General features: G+C 35.1%; 1 protein-coding gene across 1 annotated transcript in view; it reads left to right on the top strand.

Annotated features, from left to right (window-relative positions):
- Nucleotides 1-21,389, top strand: part of LOC149804765 (uncharacterized) — a 67,519-nt gene extending 46,130 nt beyond the window's left edge. The window contains exons 8-11 of the mRNA XM_089944149.1: nucleotides 4,067-4,174; nucleotides 8,758-8,884; nucleotides 18,324-18,450; nucleotides 19,527-21,389. Of these exons, the coding sequence (XP_089800275.1) occupies nucleotides 4,067-4,174; nucleotides 8,758-8,884; nucleotides 18,324-18,450; nucleotides 19,527-19,700 (536 nt within the window). The 3' untranslated portion in view covers nucleotides 19,701-21,389. The remainder of the gene's footprint in view (nucleotides 1-4,066; nucleotides 4,175-8,757; nucleotides 8,885-18,323; nucleotides 18,451-19,526) is intronic.
- Nucleotides 21,390-27,222: the final 5,833 nt, after the last annotated feature.

Genomic DNA, 27,222 nt, shown 5'->3' with positions numbered 1-27,222 from the left:
TTGTATACATTCTAGTTTTATTGTTTGAGCCAAATTAGAAGTTTTTTATACACAAAAGATCGACTCTTTTCGAGAAACAGTGTCGATCGAACGATAGATAGATAGATTTGAATGCGATAGAAGTAAAGTGGAAAACAAAAAAAAACAAGAGTTAATCAGTACTGACATATTTAATTGGTCTACAAATTTAAAACAACGTAAATTGGAACAAGTTAATACTTGCCATTTGTGCCACGCTTGACAAATATCAATTCACTTTTTGAAAAAATCAGTTAATTTTTTTTTTGTGTGTTACTCCTTGGTTTCTCTGCCGCCGAGCAAAATCCCTCAAATTTCTCAACTGCATGAGCTTTACGTAGTCAACATTTTGGGTCTCCAGCCACCTTATGGCAATATCAAAATATTTGATTCCTGTGCAGAGGGGTGGGGGTGCAACATCTGTGTCTGCATCACTTTCAACACTTGTCTTACTCCAGTTAGAATCATCTTCTGCTGCAAATTTGTTCGCTATAGAAATAATTATAGTTTAATCTGACATGTATTCGGCTGTAGGGCAATCATTGTCAGCACAAATCCACTCCTCCATCAAGAGAAACGCCCATCTCATGACCATGAGTCTGTACTAATTTCTCCCAAACAGCCTCAGCATTAATGACATCAGTTTCACTGAAACATTCGAAGTCACTATCATCGTCGTTGTCTCTGTTACTGTTTTGCTTTACGTCAAAGGCAGCTCCAAGACCCTTAATCCAGCACCCGAGGTCTCTTGTAATCGATTTTTTTTTTTAATGCAACAAACACTTCCCGAAGTTGTTGATCAAAACAAAGCCGGCATGTACATGTAATTAGGTTCTCACAGAAGTACTCACGGGTTTCGATGTGACGGTCAATTGACTCTTTTCATGTTTTCAATGAACAGACTATGTTGTGATTACAATGTTTACACTGAAACAGAATTAAAGGATTAGAACGTGACTTTCACACAGGAAGTCGTTTAATTGGTGTTTATTTCATTCTCTGTTGCCATCTGTTAACATTTACCAGAAGTTTTCATTGATCGCTATTTCACCAGACTGTTTATTTACAGTATAATGACAACTATTTATCCTAAAAACTTACATAATATATGATATCTTTAAACAGAGGTCTCGCTAGGATTTTAAAACTGGGTCTTTCTGCCTCTGAATTCAATCACTAAATATCAGTATATTTTCTCACTCGGCCGCCAAGTCAAAGCCTTTGAACTAGCCGCCTAGATGTTGCATCATGTTCTTTTTTTTTTAATGTACTCTTATGAAATAGCAACAGTACATCAAAGAGTCTTTCAGTCACTGAATTCTGTCATTGTAAATATCAGCACAGTGAACTGATCAACACATTTTCCCACAAAGCAGGTGGCTGAAACAGGACCAGCAAATCTTTGAATTTTCCCGCGCACCTATTACATGCATACGGAGGACTCCAGCCTCAGTGATTTTCTGCGTCCCAGATCAAAAATTGGCGTCCAAATACGCGTAATTAAGCGTTTTCGAGATCTCTGAAATTAATTCTTCTCTAGAGCTTGCAAATTGCAAAATATGGATTATATTTTTACGGGCATTAATCACCATTTTCGATGATAAAACGAGCAATATATCAAGGTTTAATTTATCAATTCTTATCGTAATTTTTTTTCATGTTCAGCATATTTTAAAGATATTTTAAATACATTTTGTCTGGAAAAAATCGGAAGCCAAGACGGACACCGCGTTATAAGCGGGATCGCGAGTTATCGAGGGAGTGGTGTATATAGCAAAGGCTTTCTTTTGGTTTGGATTCCAAAGGGCTGATGATTATTGACAACCGTCTCTATTGCAGCTCGGCATGCATAAGGTGGCATTTTGATTGGACGGCCCTAAGTATGTACAAGTTAGATATTTTAACCTGTTTAATTTGCACTGGGTGACCTTAACACATGAACAATTTTGTAAATTTTGTTTTAATTATTTTAATTATCTCTACTGGTCAAACACGAAAAGGGATTATGTGATGGTCCTGCATGTGCTCTCAGGTGGCAGATGTCCATTTACAGTTGTTTTTTATCATTACACCCCCTTAAAACTTCCTGGAAGAAAGTCATGAAACTTACTGAACAAAGTTTCAGCCTGAAATCTGGTTGGTCCTAAAAAAAGACTGTGCCATTCGGACATGCAATATAATCACCATGGCAGCCATCTTGACAATTTTTAATTTTTTTTTATGTATTCTCTTCAGCGAATTCTTCATAATATGATAGATGATTAACTGAAGAAAAAAAAATGGTCAGATTAAATGGACAGCATTATTTTGATACAGGGTTTTGTTAAACAGTTTCTTACAGTATCAGGTTGTTTCTGAATGAAAATAATGCTGATCTATCTCCTCAGTGGTGACCATCTTGAAAATCTGTTTATCTATTCTCCTGAACAGATAGTCATATTGGTTTTTCACTAAACTGCTTCCTGCAATACTGGTATCTAGTTGGACATACATCAAAATGTTACTGACCTGACCTCCAGACATGGCCACCACAGCAGTGATTTTGAAATGTTGTTATGGCTTTTTCTTCTAGACAGGTGGACATATTGAAATAGGGTTTGAGTTACAACACGGCTGCAATTACATCCATTAAGAAATTCCTGTTATTACTTTGAAACACCTGCTTATATTAACATTGTTGTTTTTCATTAATAAACTTCTTGAAATATTTATTTTGGTCTTAAAAATGATGCAGAGTGGCTGCTACAGTGGTCATCTTAAAGTTATTGTTATCACTACTCCCAAGTGGAGGGTCATTTTAATTTTAGGTTTTTTTCTGAAGCACTTATTGCAGTAGGTAGTTGCTCCTACATGAAAATAATGCCAGTCTAGCCTACACATATGCCACCATTGTAGCCATGTTGAAAATTTTGTTATGGTTGCTTCTGCTTAAAGAATGATCAAATTGACTTGGGGTTTTCACTAAATCTTCTTGAAATCGAGACCTACTTAAAATAAGTAGTCAATCAGGGTACTACTCTAATACCAACATATTATCACTGATAATAACTAGCCTACTGTAATACCAACATATTATCCTTAAGACTGACTAGCCTATTGTAATACCATCATATTATCAATAGAAATGACTAACCTATTGTAATACCTTCATATCATCAATAGAAATGACTAACCTATTGTAATACCATCATACTATCACTAAGAATAACTAGACTGTTGTAATACCATGCTATTATCACTTAGAATGACTATCCTGTTGTTGTTGTTGATGTGGGGTTTAACGCCATTTTTCAGCACACGATAGGCTATACATGGCGGCCAGTATTAATGTATTAATGGTGTTGGAAGAACCCGGAAAGAACCACCGACTCACGAGAAGCTACTGGCAAGCTTTCTCACATACCCACATTGGCTGAATCTGAGACTCGAACCAGCGCAGACAGAGGTGAGATGGCAGTGATCCGTAACGGAGAGCACTTTAGACCACTCAGCTATGACTATCCTGTTGTAATACTATTATATTATGGCTAAAAATGACTAGCTTATAGTAAAACAGGTTCAGTACAGTGATTCAGATTTACTTTCCATATTATACTTCCAAATTTTGAGTTATTCTTTTATACAGAGGTGAGTTTAGGCTCTGCTTTCAAAACAGTCAGAACTCTGAGCACATCTGCAACTCTAATTCCAAGACTTAGGAAATTACTTTAGAAATAATGCAGTTGACCTATTAATTAAAATTGGCCAGTTGTTAAAAATTATCTGTTAATTATAATTCATGGTTTTTTTTAATGATAATATTTTGTTGTGAACACTACTCTAGTTAAAAAGTTTTATGCAGGTGAGGCCATTCATATGCATAGATTTACAACTGGAAGTTAAAAAAGTGGAAATATATCCAAATGAAGGAAGTTTTCGCATGTGAATAGTTTTATTTATGCAGTTTAATATTGATGATGTTTATTATAATAGCAAGGCATTTGATTGTATGGCACACTCAAATTTAATGGCATATTTACCTTGGCCTTGTCCTTTGATTTTATTGCAGATGGGTGTGATTTCTGGGAGGTGACTGAAAATGGAGGTGATGGATTTGCTGTTGAGGATGAACCACAGGGCTCAGCACCAATCAAGAAGTTTGCTACAAACCTGCCAGGTTTAGAGATAATAACTTTATTCCATAATATGCATGTTTGTGTAGTTATTGATATTAAAAGGTAGGAAACTTGAGAGAGAAAGTGCAACATTTGTCAGATTAATTAATTGTATAAATTATCAGTCTCTGTAACTTATTTAAAATATATATACTTGCAAGATAAATCGATCCCTTGAAATAATCATCAAGTAGTTATGGAATGTATGTGGGCTTTTATCAACATACACCAGAGAGGCTGGTGTGGGAGGTGGAGTGAGAAATTCCATCATATCATTTCAGTGAAATATAAAAAGATCAATACATTTTTAATACACTGTATGATGTTTCCTTAAGTGGATTATTAATGAGATTTTTCAAGTCACCATCAGGGTTAGTTCTAACATACCTGTCAACTCTTCTGGTGGGAGAAAAATACCCGATTTTGGGGTCGTTCATGCCTACCTCCCAATTTCATATTATCTCCTGATTTTTGCAGAGACCTTCTGATTATTACATTTTTATTCAGTAAATAGCATGTTAAGTTTAAACATTATTCAAGTCAGTTTGTGAATGTTTATAATCTTACAACAATACTAAAATCAGAAAATAAACCACAACAAACAATAAAATTGTCAGCAATTAGTTTCAATCCCAAGTATGATCACTGTGATGCTTATCATCTCCATACCCACCAAAAGAAACTTACATGAGTGAACACATGGCATTACTGTACCATAGATACAACGTTAATTACCATCATTAAATTAAAAGAAAGAATGGAGAAACATATCACATAGCTTATGTACCCTAAGAAAATTATTCAGAATAAATATATTATTTAGTAAACAATGTTAAATGCCTTTTGAGTTGAGAACAAAATATGGATATAAAACGTGAGAAAATACGGTGCCACATGTATGGTACATGTAACTTAAGACTGCATATTTAGATGCTGCTAGTTACAACAGAATAGGGCATCATTTATATGACAATCAATTGCAGGTGCTTACATAATGTGCACTGTAGAACATGGTTTCTTTGAATTATGTTGGAGGGCCAGTCCATTTCACAAGATAGTTACAATTATAAGGATTAACTGTTAATTAGTCATGCTGGCGTTCTTGCTTGTTTACTTAAGACTAACCTTTAGCTACTGTGCAGTTTGGCCACAGCTGACCAGAATATGAAAAGAGGGCATGTCATGGGAGAAAATAAGGCATGTCACAGAGAGAAACAACATGTCCTTTAAAAATTTAATGTGTATTGGACCTTGAAGATGGGTCAATATTAAGTGAAAATGAGGCTTAAAAAATGCATTGGAAAACCTCCTGATTTTAGGTCACAACCTCCCTTTTTGTCATTCAGTTTCCCTACCTGGCTTTTGAAACGTTGACAGGTATGGTTCTAAACTACAGTTTGCTTCTTTATGGGTGGTCATTTTTACATATATTCAGTTCAGTGCAGAGCTCCCTATCACTTTGGTGGCCTAAGTGTTTAGAGCATCCACCTTTGATGTTGGAGGTCATGGGTTCAAACCTTGGCCGAGTCAACTGTCAACAATTCAGGGATAACCTGAGTAAGTGGCAGGCCCTCTGTCATCTAGGATGTTGCAACAAATAATAATACATGTATTAATAATGTCTTTATTTAAACTGCGTAACTCAGGTAAATACAACTTATCTCCCATGAAGGTGTCTAAAAAATATCTTCATGCAGCTGTTTCTCTCTCATAAAAATAAATATCTACAAGTAAGCACATCTACAAATACTTGCTAAAATACATTATGAAAGTAGGAGAATTTAACTGTATATATATATATATATATATAAAAATTTCATCTCTCCATTATCTGTTTTGAAAATGGCTTTCAGCAAGATTTTCATGGTTACATGGCAGATAACAGTCACTTTTGCTTTGATATACCTTTTGGCTGTTCTGCATAAAATGTGGCATCAGGATCATACTGTCTCATAAGAAGGTACAAAAGTAGAGAGATGGCCATGCACTGAATTTTTACATACAAGACATACTTTTATAAATATGCTTATATAAAAGATGCAAAACAAACAAGTGATAAATTTGAAAGGTAAAATTGTGATAAATCTCAGAACTCAATCCTCTATTTTTCTTAGTTCATTAATGTGTAGGTTTGAAATACTAGATGTATAATTTTTGAGGATTTAACTGAATTAGCTGCCCCCAATTAAAACATATCACCATAGCTCTAAAGTGTATGCCATGATTTGATGAGAGGTCTTGTCTTGCCTGTATTATCTGCTTAAGCAGAGAACTCATTATATCATCCTAAATAACAGAAGACTCATTGCAACATCCTAAATAACAGAGGACTCATTGCAGCATTTTAAATAACATAGAACTCATTGCATCATCCTAAATAACAGAGGACTCATTGCAGCATCCTAAATAACAGAGGACTCATTACATCATTTTAAATAACATAACTCATTGCATCATCCTAAATAACAGAGGACTCATTGCAGCATTCTTAATAACAGAGGACTTGTTGCATCATTCTAAATAACAGAGCTCTCTACTTGAAATTTAGAGTTCTTAATTCAGTTGTAAAGATCTATTTGTGATTTGGAGGGTGTAATATCACCCTCTTAGTAAGAGGGGTGGTTAATTGGATTTGGCTGGTGTTATCTAGATGATGACCTCCCTTGATATAGCCCATCGGGAGTGAAAAAAGAATAGAATTTCAACAGAGAACTGAGCGAGAATACTGGGAAGAAATATAGCAATACAAGCCCCCTTTGACAAGAAAATAACAAATTTAATCAGAACAAATTAATAACGGCAATTCCAATCCAAGTTAGATTATATCAATAGAATTTAACAGCAGTATTCAATTTGGATTTATTTCATCATCATAACAAGAGGTGAAAAGAGCGCAATGTCCACAACCGATTTGCATCACCTTCCTTCCTTGACTGTATCAACATCCTCCTAGTTCATCAGCTTCCTAAGCTCTATGCTTTGCCCCTTCATGGACTTCCTGGTCCTTTTATTCTGACCTCGTCCTTCTTTTTCCTCGGACTTATGTCTTCAGACTATCCCATCTCTCTCCCAGAAAGCTGTTCCTTAAAGGACAAAATTACCCCATAATTCTGTATACCCCACTCTCTAGACATACATAAAATTCGCTCACGTTACTCAGAGCATGTTGGCTACTCACACAATGCGTAAATTCTGACTTAGTATGGTAGGACATTGACCTTTCTTCCAGCAATCTTTAGGTAAGTACTGTTAACTCACGATTGTATTGTCCTAACAAACAAAGGAAGTTATCTCATATAACCCTATGAAGTCCTACACATATGAACTTTTGGATTGCATGCAGTCAATTCTACCAATGAACTAATAACTAAAATTAAAAGGTAAATTGCATAACAATTCTATCATCAACACTTTCCATGAAATTTAATAAAAATAAATTGCATAACAAGTCTAACATCAACACATTCCCATGAAATTGAATAAAGTAAATTGCATAACAACTCGAGCATCAACACATTTCCATGAAATTGAATAAACGATGCATAATATGGAACCTAGTCATAGCTAACACATATGTATAAAACAAACAATCAAATAATAGAATATTACGTGAAACTAAAATTGTGTACCTTATTGCTGTTCTCTTTCAGAACTTGTGCGTTCTAGCACTAAAACCTGTCTTCTTTTTACAAGATGGCCACCTGGTTCCTTTCTTGTTTAACGAGGAAAACACTATTCTCTTTAGGCTTCCACGGGGTCAAGACTACTTTCCTCTTTCAGGAAATTTCATACTAAAGAATTTCAACTAAGGTTGTCACTTTAAATTCTGATTGCTTCTAAAGTAAATGTCTTAATTTATTCTGTCCAATCATAGGCAGCGGTCCCTAATCTTTCCCAAAGAAATAATTCCTTTCATAAGATTAGACAGCTCAGAATCTGTGAACGACGGTGCATAACAATTTCCCTTTGAAAAAAAATGATAAGTTGACAGGTTCCTACCAAGCAGTTAGGGTTGGTAGCTCAAATGTTTACTTTCTAAGGACCATGTTAAGATATCCCAGTTAATTTCACTGAGTTGGAATGCAACCCCTTTGAAGTTTACACTGACATGGGGAGGGAATGAACAAAGAAAGTGTCGAAGTGACCATTCACAAAGTCTTTCCTGGCTTAAATGTGATAAAATCTTAATGCTCAATGCATTCAACTTTAAAGTTCACTGCAATTCAAAATTCGACACTTCACAGATTTCTTGCTAAAAGAATTGAGAGCTCTGGATTGAATTGGATATATATAAAGATGGCTGCCCATACTTCTTTTGCATTTTTGCTGCCCATGACTAATCAATAATTTATGATATCTGTGATTGATTATGGTCAAGATTCCGTCCTGAACTAATCCGGCTGTTTGGAGCTTTAAAAACATTGTTGGCAAAACATGATGTGGACAAATAGATCAAGAATTATTTGATTATGGAATATGGCAGGAAATAATGATAGATCATTAAGTTTTATTTGATTATCAGTCTTAGAATGAAAAGAATCTTGAGAGCCATTGTATGTATTCATTGTTCCTGGTCAATTTTCAGAAGATGCCAAGTGCTGGACTACATCGCATGGCATGTGCAAGAAAAAGGTGCTAATTGACCTAAATGCAGAGGGTCTTGATGGAAGTCTGATAGATGAGCAAAGGCCAAACATACAAATCTCAGAATGGTAAGTGAACTTCAACACAGCCAGTCAGTATGCCCACATTATCAACATGTTAAAGTTTGGAGACCTAGGAACATCAGATTACTTTTTAAGGTACAGACTGTCAAAGGATAATCAAGAGAAGTTAATAACATGTTTGTTTTTTGTAAACAATCTGGAACCTGGTGTAAGATTGAACAGCTGACTGTTCGTGCCAATATTGATAGATCACGTGGACATTTTTTCTTTAGCATGTCAATTTATGTTGAAATCAAGGTCTTTATGATGTGTTACATTTCTAGGCTCTTACAAAACTTAACAGAAAAGAGTGAAGACAACAAGCCTTGTAAAATTTAACAAATAATTTATTTCTCTAGAAAAACAAGGTAAAAATGAGAAAAAGCACTTAACAGTTTTACAAATCAAATCCAAAATTAATCCAAGAATTAAAAACTAGAAGTCTTATTATTAAAAAGTCCTAAATGAAACTGAGTTTGAATCCTGATGAAATCATAAATGGAAGACAATGACATCAGTTGTAACATGCGAATTGCTGCAGTGTCATTTGTCTCCTGTTGAATCACAGAAAATATTATTCCAGTTTTTAAATGCTGTATAAATTTAAGTAAATGTCCCTGTCCAAGAATTAATTTAGAACACTAGTATTTCCAGGGAGAAGAATCACTTTTCTTCAAAATAATTTGAAGAAAATAAAATAATTGGCCCAAATGCGACACATAAAAGACCTGGATGTCTCAAGTGTTAAGGCATGAATGACATTTCTTTCTCGAAACATTAGTAATTAGTCTAACTAAGACACAAAATAAATTCAAGCATGAGGGTCTCATGGTCATCTTTCTAGAACAAATTAGAAGCTTTTTACATACCTGACATCACAATACTCCCAGTATGGCCTTAACTGAAATCAATGTTTTTTTCACTCTGAGAAAGAATTAAAATATTTTTAACAAATTGTTCACTGCAACTGTCACTGACTTCTGAATCAAGATCAGGAACTAGGTCAGCATGTCTCTATAAAGTTGTTTATGTCAAACATTTAAAAAAACAGAACTGAACTCTATTCTAGATAATATCAAATCTAGTAAACAAAGTTACATTACAATAACATGTAATGGAATAAGAAAAATTTAAACTAACAAACAAACAATTAAATTAAATCAAAAATATAAATTAAATCAAATATCCATAACAGATGGCAAAGACTTTCATGACAAACAACATATAAGTACTGAAAATGTTACAAAATGTGGATGAGAAAATTTAAGGTTATGACAATTTGAATTTTATATAGTGTTATGTATATTTAATTTGTATTATTTGTTGGCTTTTCATAATGATTATATGTTACATATTTGTTATTTTTAATTAACCTCAGTCCAAAAATTAAGTTTACTTTGTATCTGACTTGGGATATTGATTTTCTAAACAGCATAATAAATTGCTGTTATTTCTCTGTGATTGTACATTGAATATTACAATCATTATCAAACATTTATCTTAATCTGAGTTTTGGACATTGGAATTCCCCCATGGATAAACCTGTTGTATCTGATGTTTCCCAATTTTCTTTACCATAATTGTAGTAATAGACTTGATCTTGTTGACAACTTAGAATGTTCTAGATATGAAATTCCTCATCCTGGCTCAACTATTTTGCTTAAGTTTTTATGTAATGTTGTTTACTTGAAAAATTATGAAATTACTCATCTTGCCTTACAGTCTTGATGCACAATCAGTTTTATTGTTGTGTTCAATTTTTAATTTGGGTGGAATTATTTATTCAAATTATTATTTACTGGAAATACAAAGTGCTCATCAGTAAAATTCTTGGACTGGAATATTAATTTGGAATTAGAGTGAATTCAGACAGGACATTTTTGGACTATATCATTGTGATACATCAAAAGTCTTTTAGCACATCATCACACTTCAGGCCATTGGCACATTACCACATTGGAGACTAGAGGCACATCAACACATTCAGTATTGGAACTTATTTGTTTCAGTTGGAAATTTATACATTTGGACTTGTAATAAAACTTTTAGGACTGTTTTGGCTTTAATTCACAATACTATAAATTGTTTTTAAATTTTCATTTTCTATTCTTGGGAAATAAATTATTTTGTTGAATTTTACAAAACTTGTTGTCACTCATTTCTGTCATTTAGTTTAAGACCATACAGTCATAACAATGTTATATAGTTCCAATTGGCAAAATTTTGGAGCTGCCCCAAAATGTTAGGTGATTATGATAAAGCATTTAGTTAGACTTTTTGGAAGTAACTCATGCATACTGTCAACTGTAGTAGTGGTAATTGTTTGTTTGCAGTGTGCTAACATCAGATTTGTCAGGTGTGTGGAGTCAGCAATTCAGCAAGCATCTACAAAGGACAAAGGACTTGTGCTAAATACCATATGATGTTGATACTGTCAGCATTGTTCAGTCAGGCAATTCTAGGTGTTAAAGTTTGTTTTTCCAACTGACCCTCCAGTCGTAGGCTTGATATATTTATGCTGCCAGTACCTCCAGCATCTGCTTGGCATCCTTATGGAATTTGATTGGGCCATTCCATTATAAAACTTTACTGGACATCAAAATCTTACTACAATACTGTCTTACCAATCAGAAGGCTGCAACTGTACCTTTCAAGAAATATTTCTAAATGTGGAGTAACATCAATTACTCTAAATGTTGAGTAACGTTTTATGGAATGGCCTTTTTGTATCATCTTGAACAATCCTAGAAGACAACTTCACAGGTGAGCTGTATGGTCTTTCCAACAGCTTTTGTGTTAAGCTCAGGCATGCATGTCTCTAGGTGGTTAGTATGATAATATTACTGACATACAATCCATATCATATACAGCCAAACCTGGTTATCTAAATTACAGCAAGAGTGTAAAACAAATCATTAACTTAACCAGGTCCTGAGATATTAGGGTTCATAAAAACCAGTAACATAATTTTTAAGATGTCTTTGACCTTTATTCCTGTCTCTGATAGTTTTAAGATTAATACTTGCTTTATTTGTATACAGTTTTGCTTTAGTAACAACTGTTGTGATTTCATAACTTTTTGACAGAATTCAGACTCCAGCTGTATTAAGCAGACAACACAAAAGGAACAGTGTTTTTAGTAAATTACTCACAAGTGTGTGTACATGTATGTGTGCTTTCAGAAATAAAGGTATATTATTTTCTCTTTTAATTCCACAGTCAATGTATATTTTGCAGTAAACATTCATAGTTTTGATATTCTTAAAATGATCTTACCACCTGAAGAATTTTTTTTGAACTTATCTAAACCAGACCACCCCTATGTAAGCAAAATAGATTTGCTTGTGTCTTTGCAGATGGGAAAGACATACGATATACATCTACCTAAAGCTGCCGTGAATCTAAATAAAGATATTATTTAATGGAAATTGATACATTGCAGTGTGTCGCTATGTCAGATTTTCTGGGCTGAAGACAGAATCTGGATTTGTTTTTAAAAAAAGTATATAAACATCCAACCTCACCTAATACATTGTAATGGATAAAAGCATTTTGTTTGGTTGTTTTTTCATTCAGATGGTTACTGAGCTGCACATTTGTGCTCTAAAAAGTTAATATTTATAATTAAGATGTTTTAATTTGTAAAATTCAATTCAGTGATTTTTGGACACTGAATAAATTCATAATACTGTTAAGAAATATGATAGTCTTATCTTCTGTACTGTAAAGTACTTGCATCATGTTTTGGTTTTTATCCAGACACCATGAATTTATTCCATAATTCCAATGTTCTCCTGACACTTGCTGCTCAACACATGCTAAGCTGCCAGTTTCACTTTCTTTGGTCAGTGAGCTGTATAACATCTGATTGGCTATTTATGTCACATGCCTATTTTCTTTAAATGGCACCATGTAAGGAAAATGATGAGCAACTGTGTCTAATGTTCATAGCATGCAGAGGTTTAGTGTGTGTGTGTATGTGTGTATATATATATATATATATTCATTCCAGTTAAAAATGTATCGGGCTATGCTAGATCTACATGATGAAGTTGTAATGGTTAATTTCTACAGAAATTTGACATGTTTTCTTGACATTACTGAAAATTCTGGAACTTATTTATTATTCATAAGATGTTCTCTGCTGCCATACTGGATGATATTATTTCACCTTCATTGAATTATCACATGGAAAAATGTGAAATATGAAGAAAATTCTAATGACAGCCAACCTATTCAAGAAGCCCCACTGCACATTTTCCATCCCTATCAAAATATGCCTGGCTTTTTTCAGGAAAACCTTGCACACAAGGGAATTCTACCCTTCACTAAAAGAGAGGATCCTATGAGCTAGCAGCTACCCACTCTGACTGCATATGAGGAAAAGTGGATTTTCATGGCCTGGTTAAATGGCTGTAGCATTGTTCCTCTGCAAGTCTCAGTCTCTCAGCTTGCTGTCTTCACTGACTTTTCAAGGAATTTTAATCCTGTTGCTATGGAGGGTTATAGCTATATGACACATTCCAGCTTCATGTGAGAGGATCTGTCATTGTCACTGAATTGTGTCTAATGAATGTCAAAATATATGAACATAAATGTGTTTAGGCTTCATTGCTGCATACAATGTTACCCAAGGTGGTTTATTTTTAACCATAGCAATTTAAAAATGCTGAGCTTGGTTTGCTCATTATTGCACATGCAAAGTACTTTAAGTGAGAATGTTTGCAGTGAGAAACACAATAACCTCAAGTTCTCTGGCTGTGGATTTTAACCACAACTAGGTTACTTATAAAGTTAAGTTTGAAATGCCTGGACTTCCATTTGAAGAGAGTATAGAGTAAACTCTCACTGTATTGTCACAGTATAATGAGTTTTGTCAGGAAGCTGTCCACTTTATGGAAGCAATCTTCAGATCTTGGGCTGTTTTGATGGTTTCATGTAACCCAGATGCTGGGTTTGATGGTCAGGTTGACTCGGTGGAGGGTATTGGTGTACTCACAGTGAGGTACCAAAAGTTCAGCAAGGAACAAGGAGACTTTTGAGGGATCCTTCGGTTGATTGGGTGTGGTGTGTCATGCATTGGTCATTTGACAAGAGCTGTGGAACTAGAAACACATCATGATTTTGAACTGGATTCCACATGATACATATGTTCCATTCTTGAATCAATATTGTTTAGTATCACTATATGGGTAAAATTAATAATCTGATATCATTATAGGAGCGAAAATCAATTATGCATACATCTTACTTGTCGACAAACTATATACGGTTCATAGTTTTGTATGAATTTTATTCCCTGATCTTCACTGGTGATAGAATCATATATGGTTCAAGTTTTGTATGAATTCTGTACCCTGATCATCATTGGTGATAGAATCATGTATGGTTAATAGTTTTGTATGAATTCTATAACCTGATCATCCTTGGTGATAGATCCATTTATCAGTCATATTTGTTTATCAGTTCCATATGTTGATTCTTATTTGATTCCTGATTGAAGTTTTCTGACATTTTCTGATTAGTTCCATTCAGGAATGATATGATTTTCCATTGTTGGACTTTATGTGCATGAATAAGGTGTCAGATTTATTCATCATTCACTTACATTATAAATAAACATCTCGTTCCAAAAATTGCTTTGAATATCTTTGCTAAATCCTATTCCAAATCACCTTCATCCTGTTACATTTAGACTTGCTGTTAATTTCAGCCTGAATTAGCCCTGGTCACTCACCTTGTTCTTGAAATGAAATCTGCCCTTTGCTGTGCCCTGGCTCAACTCAGACATGTCCTAGTCCTTGTTGATAATGTCACTGAAACTGCTATCTTACCAAAGATGTTTTTTGATATCCCTAACTTCAGCCTACACAGTGAGTGAATTGCATGCCTTTTCGGTAGATCCGAACTGTGCACAGTTCTGATATGATAGTTCAGTTGTCCTAATGATGCAACCTTGCTTCATAATCAAGAACAGTTCGCCATCTACAGGCAGTCAGAATGTCTTTATTCGTTTGGTCTCCGTGACTAATACATAAAGAGAAGCATCCATGTAAGACCCTGTCAGTGCTCTCAGGCACTACCTGAAAAACACGGAAAACAGTTGTGAGGTTCAACCATTGTCTCGTCCTTCCACTAAAGACTGAGAAGTGTGACATACCCCCTCCCCCTGGCTTAACCAAACCCTTGACTTATTGGCTGAAGTGTACTGAGCTTACAGTGACATTTCACAAAGTCAGCTACATTTTATGGAAATTTCAGGACATGAAATTTGAGCCATGTCTGTGAGGCTTGCATTCAAACTCAACATGTTTCGATCCATGATATGACTGAAATGAACAGATGGCATGCACAATCGACCTTTTAATGTTCTGTCGTCTAAATTTACCATCGTGGATAACAGAATTGAATCTGCTGAGTCCAGGCAATCACCAGAGCCCTTGGATGGCAGGTGTGGGTTTATAGCTTTTGCTGGATTTTCTTGGAAAGAAAACTTTTGTTGCTTGTGTAGAGATGTCATATGCCTCCGGGATGTGCTGCTTTTATTTTCAAGAGGTGGTTTGATCCTTCATACATGAATTCCTTGATGGGTATCCATGGTGGAGGCTGGATGCTCATCCATTTTCTGTTTACCTAGCATTAATGTGATCAGGAAGTGTGTTCGATAGGGAAAGGAGATTTTGTAGTAAATTATGTTTCTTGGAGAACCAATCTAAATACTACGAAGAAATCACTCAAACAAGAGCATCCACATTGATGTTTCTTGCAAGATTAAATTGAATAACATTTGATATATGGGTGGTCATCTTGTGGTGGCAAGTGGAGGTAATTATAATGATGTCTGAAAGAGGTTATTTTGGCACAGATGCTATTTTTCATTGACTACATGATGTATAGACAGGATTCATTCATATTTTTTTCTTTCAGGCAGGGCTGGATTCAAGAGGTTGCAGAAATAATGCTCTAATGTTAGTGTGATTGAGTAAATATTCTTGAAGAAAGATAATTTACTGTATAATTTGACAGCTTTAGACAAAATATTTAAATGAGTTAGAATGGAGATAAGAATTTTATTTGTCATGGTATGAAGATGTCAGTAATAATTTTCCTTCTGCTAACATCCTTTTCACCACCTCCATTGATACATCACTTTGCTACAGTCAAATCATTACAATCCTTAACCTTCATGCTCATTACCAAAATTGTCCCTCTAATATAAGGCTATTGTATCCACTAAGTCTGTGTGCTCATTAACAAAATTATCCCTCTAATACAAGGCTGTTGTATCCACTGAGTTTGTATGCTCATTTACAAAATTATCCCTCTCATACAAGGCTGTTATATCCACTAAGTTTGTGTGCTCATTACCAAAATTGTCCCTCTCATACAAGGCTGTTATATCCACTAAGTTTGTGTGCTCATTACCAAAATTGTCCCTCTAATACAAGGCTGTTATATCCACTAAGTTTGTGTGCTCATTAACAAAATTATCCCTCTCATACAAGGCTGTTATATCCACTAAGTTTGTGTGCTCATTACCAAAATTATCCCTCAAATACAAGACTGTTGTATCCACCAAGTTTGTGTGCTCATTTACAAAATTATCCCTCTCATACAAGGCTGTTATATCCACTAAGTTTGTGTGCTCATTACCAAAATTATCCCTCTAATACAAGACTGTTGTATCCACCAAGTTTGTGTGCTCATTAAAAAAATTATCCCTCTAATACAAGGCTGTTGTATCCATTAAGTTTGTGTGCTCATTAACAAAATTATCCCTCTAATACAAGGCTGTTATATCCACTAAGTTTGTGTGCTCATTTACAAAATTGTCCCTCTAATACCAGGCTGTTGTATCCACTGAGTTTGTGTGCTCATTTACAAAATTATCCCTCTCATACAAGGCTGTTGTATCCACTAAGTTTGTGTGCTCATGACCAAAATTGTCCCTCTAATACAAGGCTGTTATATCCACTAAGTTTGTGTGCTCATTACCAAAATTGTCCCTCTGATATAAGGCTATTGTATCCACTGAGTTTGTGTGCTCATTTACAAAATTATCCCTCTAATACAAGGCTGTTATATCCACTAAGTTTGTGTGCTCATGACCAAAATTGTCCCTCTAATACAAGGCTGTTATATCCACTAAGTTTGTGTGCTCATTACCAAAATTGTCCCTCTAATATAAGGCTATTGTATCCACTAAGGCTGTGTGCTCATTACCAAAATTATCCCTCTCATACAAGGCTGTTATATCCACTAAGTTTGTGTGCTCATGACCAAAATTGTCCCTCTAACATAAGGCTATTGTATCCACTAAGTCTGTGTGCTCATTACCAAAATTATCCCTCTCATACAAGGCTGTTGTATCCACTAAGTTTGTGTGCTCATTAACAAAATTATCCCTCTCATACAAGGCTGTTATATCCACTAAGTTTGTGTGCTCATTACCAAAATTATCCCTCAAATACAAGACTGTTGTATCCACTAAGTTTGTGTGCTCATTAAAAAAATTATCCCTCTAATACAAGGCTGTTGTATCCATTAAGTTTGTGTGCTCATTAACAAAATTATCCCTCTAATACAAGGCTGTTATATCCACTAAGTTTGTGTGCTCATTTACAAAATTGTCCCTCTAATACAAAGCTGTTGTATCCACTGAGTTTGTGTGCTCATTTACAAAATTATCCCTCTCATACAAGGCTGTTGTATCCATTAAGTTTGTGTGCTCATTACCAAAATTGTCCCTCTAACACAAGGCTGTTATATCCACTAAGTTTGTGTGCTCATTACCAAATTTGTCCCTCTGATATAAGGCTATTGTATCCACTGAGTTTGTGTGCTCATTTACAAAATTGTCCCTCTAATACAAGGCTGTTGTATCCACTGAGTTTGTGTGCTCATTTACAAAATTATCCCTCTAATACAAGGCTGTTATATCCACTAAGTTTGTGTGCTCATTACCAAAATTGTCCCTCTAATACAAGGCTGTTATATCCACTAAGTTTGTGTGCTCATTACCAAAATTGTCCCTCTAATATAAGGCTATTGTGTCCACTAAGGCTGTGTGCTCATTACTAAAATTATCCCTCTCATACAAGGCTGTTATATCCACTAAGTTTGTGTGCTCATGACCAAAATTGTCCCTCTAATATAAGGCTATTGTATCCACTAAGTCTGTGTGCTCATTACCAAAATTATCCCTCTCATACAAGGCTGTTGTATCCATTAAGTTTGTGTGCTCATTAACAAAATTATCCCTCTAATACAAGGCTGTTATATCCACTAAGTTTGTGTGCTCATTTACAAAATTGTCCCTCTAATACAAGGCTGTTGTATCCACTGAGTTTGTGTGCTCATTTACAAAATTATCCCTCTCATACAAGGCTGTTGTATCCACTAAGTTTGTGTGCTCATTAACAAACCTAAAATTATCTTTATCTAGGTATGCTGCTCGAAATGACTGTGGGTGTGAGTACAATATCAAAGTAAGACTTCTGAATGACTCAAAAGATGAAATTGATAAATGGGAGTTCAGCGACACAAAAGAGCCTGAAACAGACTGGTACCAGGTAATTTATCACTTGAGTTTTGATGTCCAATCACATCACTAGTGACAATATTATTTAGTTAGACTGATGAAGACTTGAACAATGGACTGTAGCCAGACTAAGCCTGGTCTTCTTTCCGTACAAAAATAATTCAGGTCACTGTAATGTTTAAAATATTAATAATTATGCAGTATAAAAATTTGGAATGCTTTGGTCCAGCTGATATAATTAATAAGCTACACAATCCATTGCTTCTTAGCACTGTGTCACAACATCGTGCTTATAGGTGTGAAATTAAACTCACTCTTTGTTATGTCCCACCATAAATATGAATGGGCATGTATTGGTTACTCTTGGCTATCTTTGTTTTATTAGCATATCAGATTTTTTGGTCAGTTTCTTGTGCAGTGTTTTTCATAGTCATGTACCTTTGTGATCGAATAAATCTATGTGGTTACAACACAGCTCTGCAAACATCAGATCATGGTGGCCTGTTGTTCCTGCTTCCTTTAGTTAGAGTTGTACTTGCATTTTACCATGCACTTCTGGTAGTAGAGTAATGTGATTGGGTTTCTGGACATCTCTTAGTAACTGATTGAGGTCAAGTTTTACATTAAGGTCAGTTTCTCTTGCACTGTTCAATGTACATATCTACATACCTGTATATAAAGAGCCCTGCTGATAAAGACCACTTAAAGACAGCCCCTTGAGTGCTTGTTGCACATGCTAAGTAGCATGAAAATATATCCAGGCCATCTACATGTGTTTATAAACATTGTCACCAAATTGAATTTGCATAGATCATAACTGTGCTAAAACAAGTCAAAATAATTGACAAAAACAGCCAGAAAAAGGATTAAATTCATGATAATGTAATTAGGTTATCTAAATGTACTTGTGCATCTATGTTGCCTACAAGATTTAATTTCTCAGTGTCAAATGGTTGTTGTGTATTGGCACTAAAATGGATACGGCAATAAATTACAAGTTCATTAATGTCTTCTTCTGCATGCATTTATTTTCAGATGATGTCAACTGACTTAAATAACACCAAATGTTACTATGTACCTAGCAGTAATATTTTGTTTCCTCCTCAGGCCTCCCATTTATTCAGTGACTATGGTCCAGGTGTCAGGTTCATCGAGTACACTCATGGTGGCAAAGACACAAAGGGCTGGGCAGGTCACTATGGTGTCAAGATCACAGGGTCATCTGTTGTTGTAGCAACAGAAGGCAAATCCTCAACCTCATCATCATCTGATGAGGACTAGAGAGATTGAAGAATCAATGGAAATATGAGGTTTGTCATATCTGTGAAGAATGAGCAGAACTTGGACAAAATAAATCTTCGTTTCAGCTTTATAGATTTATTGTTTGCTTTACTTGCTTTTTGTATTATGTTTTAACATTGCTTGATGGTATTGTTACTATGATCGTATGTGCTAATTCTGTACTCAAAGGACACTATATATAGATATTTTAGAAATAATGTTACAGTGGTATGTTGATGCAATTTGTTCATTAGTTTGGATAAATCATAAATTTTTGCCTTTGATTTTTATGGCAGCTGCTGCCATGATCATCATAATCATGATATATTTTGGTATGAGAAGGTAAGTATGTGGTTTTTCATCGTACACATGTGATACTAATATGATGTAATTAAAACACAATGTTTTAAATAAGGATTGCAAGTTAGATGCATAAAATGTTGTGTTTGCTTATGTGTAAGGTTAAAAATATACCATTAAGTTTGGAATATTGGTATGATTTGTGTCAGCAAGGAGACTAAATTTATTATGATACAGGTAAAAACTAGATGCTGAGAGGAAGACCCTGCAAATTTAATTATCATAAATATACTGTAGAAAAGACAGGAAAATAATTTACTGTAATAATAGCTAGTGTTATAGCTTATGACAGGAAAATAATTTACATTGACAAAAGTCAGTGTAATATTTAATGACAGAAAAATAACTTATTGTAACAGTAGTCAGTGTAATAGTTTATGATAGAAAAATAACATACTGTAACAATAATCAGTGTAATAGTTTATGACAAAAATAACATTTTTTGTTTGTACTCGTGTACTGATTTTAAAAATGAAAAGCATTAAGGATATAAAAGAATGCACACAACTTTTGTTATTTCATTAATTTATTTGTAATTTCTAACCTGATTGTCACCAAGGGGGACATAACACTGTCAGCTTTTTAGTGATTCAACACAAATGGAATCTCCCAATGCAAACATGCAGATAAACTGCTCGCTGTCTATTTCTGATTTCCAGAATAGTTTATTTCAGTAAAAAGTGTGTCATCTGCATCCAATATTTGTAATGTCTAATTTTAATATTTCTAAACCAAAATTGACAAATAAATAGGAGGAACTTATGACTGGCCCAAGCAAATATGGCAAGAGTATTGTTAACAAAACTCCTGTTTAATTTGAAATGGCAACAAGCTGACAATGTTTGGGACCCCTAGCAACATTTTATGTTAGAAATTATAAATCGGTGAATGAACTTACTCAGTTTTGTGCATTGATGATATCTAAAATCAGTAGATAGGATTACAAACAAACAGGTTGCTGTGAAATAGTAGACTGTAACATGTCCTTGTACTCCATTGCATTTAAAACAGACAAATATGATTCATACCCTGTTTATTTTTAATCCATTGTCCCATACATGTTTAGCTCCCCACCTATCACCCCTGCCACCACCTGTAGGCTTGCACAATTTATCCTGTTATAGGCAACTTTGATTTTAATCTTTAATATAACTTTAGACTGTATAAGTAACACATTTACTTGGTCTCATTTCTCAAAAACAGCATTATAATATACTAAGCTAAAACCTATATCAACTTGCATGGAAAGGTCAAGTTGCTAGTTCAACTGATTTTTACATGTTTGTGCTTTAGTAACAAATCTTGTTTGAATAAAATGAATCGTTTTAATTATGTTTTGTGTTTTATTTATATCAGCACTTATTTAGACTTTACTTTGGTGACATGGGATAAATGACATTGTCATATTATATAATAGCTGGGTAAACATCAACACACTAATGTACCAGTCTTACCATAAATAAGACATCGTTTAGTAGACACATCATAATAGCAGGGACTGATTGACATAACACAGTCTGAATAAAAAATATAAGCATTCAACATTTTATCCAGTCTGGTTCAGCTGTCCCAGCATGTCCTTGGGGACAGGAACTCAGTTCTTATTTCCAAAGCATGAGATAGGCAATAATGGTGTTAAAAGTGCAAGCAAAGCTATAATAATAATCTAAAAAATGACCCTCACCCACAATAAATACTGTTTACTGACTGCAAATGGATGGGATCACTGCCCTCATGGCAACCTCCCTTATCCCATCTGTAATGTTAATCAAAAGCTTTTCTCCCTTGTGTAGTGAATAAAATCAGCCATTAGGTCACTCTGTCAGTAAATCATAGCCATTGAGTCACTCTGTAAATAAATCATAGCCATTAAGTCACTCTGTCAGTATATCATAGCCATTAAGTCACTCTGTCAGTATATCATAGCTATTAAGTCACTCTGTCAGTAAATCATAGCCATTGAGTCACTCTGTAAATAAATCATAGCCATTAAGTCACTCTGTCAGCATATCATAGCCATTAAGTCACTCTGTCAGTATATCATAGCTATTGAGTCACTCTGTCAGTAAGTCATAGCCATTAAGTCACTGTCAGTAAATCATAGCCATTAAGTCACTCTGTCAGTAGATCATAGCCATTGAGTCACTCTGTCAGTAAATCATAGCCATTAAGTCACTCTGTCAGTATATCATAGCTATTAAGTCACTCTGTCAGTAAATCATAGCCATTGAGTCACTCTGTAAATAAATCATAGCCATTAAGTCACTCTGTCAGCATATCATAGCCATTGAATCACTCTGTCAGTAAATCATAGCCATTAAGTCACTCTGTCAGTAAATCATAGCTATTAAGTCACTCTGTCATTAAATCATAGCTATTACGTTACTTATTTTAAATGAATTTCTAGCAAATAAAATACAGAAAAATGCCAAGGAAAAGTTACAAGTACAGTTACCTCAAGAGTGTCAACAACTGGAAAAAGTGTGATTGCCAGTAATAAGTTCTAAAAAAGAGAAATAAGAGGAAACAAGAGAAAACTAAGAAGGCTTGATTGTTTTACCTTGGACAGATAGCTTGATTGTTTTACCTTGGACAGATAGCTTGATTGTTTTACCTTGGACAGATGGCTTGATTGTTTTACCTTGGACAGATGGCTTGATTGTTTTACCTTGGACAGATAGCTTGATTGTTTTACCTTGGACAGATAGCTTGATTGTTTTACCTTGGACAGATAGCTTGAGGCAGTGTTCAGTAGCCTGAAGACAATTCCATGGAAGCTGTACTACAGCTTCCTTAGAAGCACCCAAAGTTCAGGTGGAGTAGTTTTCATTTCCATCTGAAACAAAAGAGTAAATAATTAAAATCATTGTTCATTTCCATCTGAAACAAAAGAGTAAATAATTAAGATCATTGTTCATTTCCATCTGAAACAAAAGAGTAAATAATTAAAATCATTTTCATTTCCATCTGAAACAAAAGAGTAATTCAGATCATAAAGATGCATGTAATTTATATTGGTACTGCAGATGAAATTAAAATAATTAGCTTGAAATTAGGGACAAGGAAAAAAACGTATAACCATGTAGATATAGTAAAAAAATCTTGTATTCTGCCTGTAATAAAACTTTGTACAAAATTCAGTTAATATATATGCAATTAAAATATCCGACAAAAATCATAATGTTACAACCTAAAATTCAAAATTCCATATGTGGTGAAAAGCCCCGGGGGTCATTATGAATTAGGTAATTTTGTTTTCAGAGATGAGAAGACTGCTGCATAAGTTCATGTCCACCAGAATTCTGTTATGTGGAACACTTCATTCTGTGAACATGCAGAAAGGACCCAATTTCATTTGAATTCCACCAATGAGACCCAAAGTTTGAAGAATAGCATGGGATTGAATGGAGGGAATTGCAGTTACCAGTATGGTTACACCGCTCAGAAATATTCAGCCCTTATGAGGAAACTCCAAAAGAAACAGGGACAAAGAGAAGCAAAAAAAAAAAAATGAATAAAATGTTACAAATGGATTAGCACAAGTGACCATGTGAAATGCTGGTTTGAAGAAATTGTTCTTGTATGACAATATTCCTGTTTCCTCTGCAGAAGGGATGCAAAAGAACTCGATCAGATCTTGATATCTCCATGTGTATTGCCTTGTATCGTCAGTTGCGTTCTGTAACATGGCGATATTTGCAACGACTTTGTTTGCTTCAGGCTATAAACAGATGCTAAGACAAGGATCCACGACTTGTGTATAATGCCACACGCCTTCTTAAAGTCAGTCCATGGATGGTTCCTTTAGCGCCTTTTGCAGCTTCAAAGTCCCATTATATCGACTGACAAATTGTCCTTTTTCCTCTTCGACCTAGAAAATAGCTTTCCCGCTCTGCTGCGAGTAGTTCGTTTCTATCTGGATAGTCCTATACCATTTTTGCAATAATGCCAGTAATTCTCTATCACCAGTATTGATAGGTAGGTTACAGGTCTAAAGTTGGTCACTGCTGGACAAATCGTTTTGTCGTTCCTTCTCTGTATGTTTCATGTACGCGTGGGTTGGAGTCTAGGATTCGGCCAATGTGGATATGTGAGAAAGCTTGCCAGTAGCTTCTCGTGGGTCGGTGGTTCTTCCCGGGATTTTCCCGAGTTCTTCCTCCCCATTAATACTGGCCGCCATGCATAGCCTACTGTGTGCTGGAAAATGGCGTTAAACCCAACAACAGCAACAACAATTAGGGATGTATCAGATACATTCGAAAACTTAACGAGTTTGTAGGTAGTAAAATTAAGCACAATGATACATTCGAAAGAGCTCATCCACACATTTCTTCTCGTCCTTCCGTGTCAGACAATGTTCAATGCATGTTATTGTTTCTATTTCCTTGTTTCATCCTTCTATATGAGGCGTTTGTGTCTTAAAATTGTTCTTTCTGTGCTTAATGGGTGGCCCTGCTATCTAAGGGAAAATCTCTTTTCAACCTTTTTATTCATAGTGAACCAGTCTAGACGAAGTATGCTCTTCTATCACTTTACATCAGTGCTGTGCATAGCCATTGATTGCAAAACAAATTGAACTGAGATGTTAACATAGCTGTAATGATTTGCCTTATAGTCATATAAAAACTGAATATATTTAAAGGTGTTTTTGACTTGTGGAGTTCCTGTAAGAGGAAAATTGTCCCAATTCCTTCTAAGCCTGCATTAGAGATATCTGAAACCATCAAACTTTTCAAATCCGATTATATATTCATATTTTCCATTGGTAATCATGAACATGTTAGTGCTGCTTGTGTGTGTGAGAGAGAGAGAGAGAGAGAGAGAGAGATTTTGATTTTTTATCGTAGTTTGGACAATTTTTCAGTCAGACCGCTACGATGTCTGCATTGCAGTTTATTGTAAAATCTGGCACTGGGGCATCATGCCGCAGACAGGCAGTATCATGTCCCACCCAGTCACATTATCCTGACACCAGGCCGACCAGTCCTAACACAATCTTCTTAACGCTGAGCGCCAAGCGAGGCAGCCGTTAATACCATTTTTATGACTCGGCCGAGGTTCGAACCCGTGACCTCCAATAACCGAGACGGACGCTCTATTCCCCATCCACCGTACCCTCCACCCTCCATCCCACCCCCCAGCCGTGAGTTTTATATACACATTCAAGATTATCTGATCCTTCTATCATAACAGGAATGCCCGGAAAATACTTCTACATGACTGGAGATGAACATCCTCTCGTACCACAACATGAGTACCCGAAAAATAATTCTCATGGAATGGATATGAACATCACTCGTACCTTAACAGGAGTTCCCAGAAACAGAATTCTCCTTGACAGGAGATTAACATCATTTCTTACCACAACAGGAGTGCCCGGAATATGTTTTCTTTGACGGGAGATGAACATCTATCATATCCCAGCAGGAGTTCCAAGAGAAGCTTCCCTTTGACGGGGATGAACATGATATCGTAGCCTAAAAGGGGTTCTTAAAGAAGCTTCTCTCTGACGGGGGATGAACATCGTATCGTAACCTTAATAACTAAATAAAATAAGTATAGTAAAAAAAAATCTTGTATTTTCCCTGTAATAAAACTTTGTAGAAAATTCAGTTAACATATATGCAATTAAAATATCCGACAAAAATCATAATGTTACAACCTAAAATTCAAAATTCCATATGTGGCAAAAAGCCCCGGGGGTCATTATGAATTAGGTAATTTTGTTTTCAGAGATGAGAAGACTGCTGCATAAGTTCATGTCCACCAGAATTCTATTATGTGGAACACTTCATTCTGTGAAAGGACCCAATTTCATTTGAATTCCACCAATGAGACCCAAAGTTTGAAGAATAGCATGGGATTGAATGGAGGGAATTGCAGTTACCAGTATGGTTACACCGCTCAGAAATATTCAGCCCTTATGAGGAAACTCCAAAAGAAACAGGGACAAAGAGAAGCAAAAAAAAAAAATGAATAAAATGTTACAAATGGATTAGCACAAGTGACCATGTGAAATGCTGGTTTGAAGAAATTGTTCTTGTATGACAATATTCCTGTTTCCTCTGCAGAAGGGATGCAAAAGAACTCGATCAGATCTTGATATCTCCATGTGTATTGCCTTGTATCGTCAGTTGTGTTCTATAACATGACGATATTTGCAACGACTTTGTTTGCTTCAGGCTATAAACAGATGCTAAGATAATCAAGGATCCACGACTTATGTATAATGCCACACGCCTTCTTAAAGTCAATCCATGGTTGGTTCCTTTAGCGCCTTTTGCAGCTTCAAAGTCTCATTATATCGACTGACAAATTGTCCTTTTTCCTCTTCGACCTAGAAAATAGCTTTCCCAGTCATGTAGAAGTATATATATGTATATATATACACACACACACACAATACAGTCGGGCATTTCTGCGCACCTAAGGTTTCCGTCTCCAATATTGCAGTAAAACGGAATACAGAATTCGACCGATTGACGAAAATAAAATACTGCAATGCTTACCATTTGAAAAGAGGTAATTGTCACCAGAATATTCTGGTCAGAATAACATTAATTTGTGACACACGGGATATCACCTATTTGTTTTCATGACTCGCAATATGTCGGCCAATTCTGGCCACAGCTTGGAAAAGATGTAATGTTTATCCATCGGGCTATAGAAATGAAATACGTTATTTTGGATTGTTTCTGTCAGAAGTTCAGTCGAGTAATTAAGTCAGGTTTATAGCTAGTTTTACAAAATTCAAGATAGCAATGCCAATAAATGGCAAGCGATATTAAGTCAACTAAATCGATCTTGTAAAAAAATGAGTCAAGTTCAACATTTTATAAAAAGATAAGTTATTATGTAGAAGAGAAACAACAATGAATAGGGTGTAATGTGTTTACAACGTCTTGTTTATGGAGAAAATTACTAAAGAATTTAGAAACAGTCTATACGCCAGGAAATTTCGTGAGAACCACGTTCTAGCGGCAAGCTGATGTGTTGGGTAGCAGACGATTTTGTACGTGTGGGACAACGTCTTGCAAAATTGGAAACTTGGATTAAGATGCAGATTTTTTTAAGTTATACATTTCCATCTTTTATATAATGTATTTATTGTATGATTTTAACAGATACATAGTAAATAGGATATTCTGGTTACATGCTCAAG

The sequence above is a fragment of the Sinohyriopsis cumingii genome, chromosome 2, assembly GCF_028554795.1.
Source record: "Sinohyriopsis cumingii isolate HCF-2022 chromosome 2, ASM2855479v2, whole genome shotgun sequence".
Taxonomy (NCBI): Eukaryota; Metazoa; Mollusca; class Bivalvia; order Unionida; family Unionidae; genus Sinohyriopsis; species Sinohyriopsis cumingii.
Note: the sequence above shows the minus strand (reverse complement) of the source record. Positions and strands in the feature narration are given on the sequence as shown.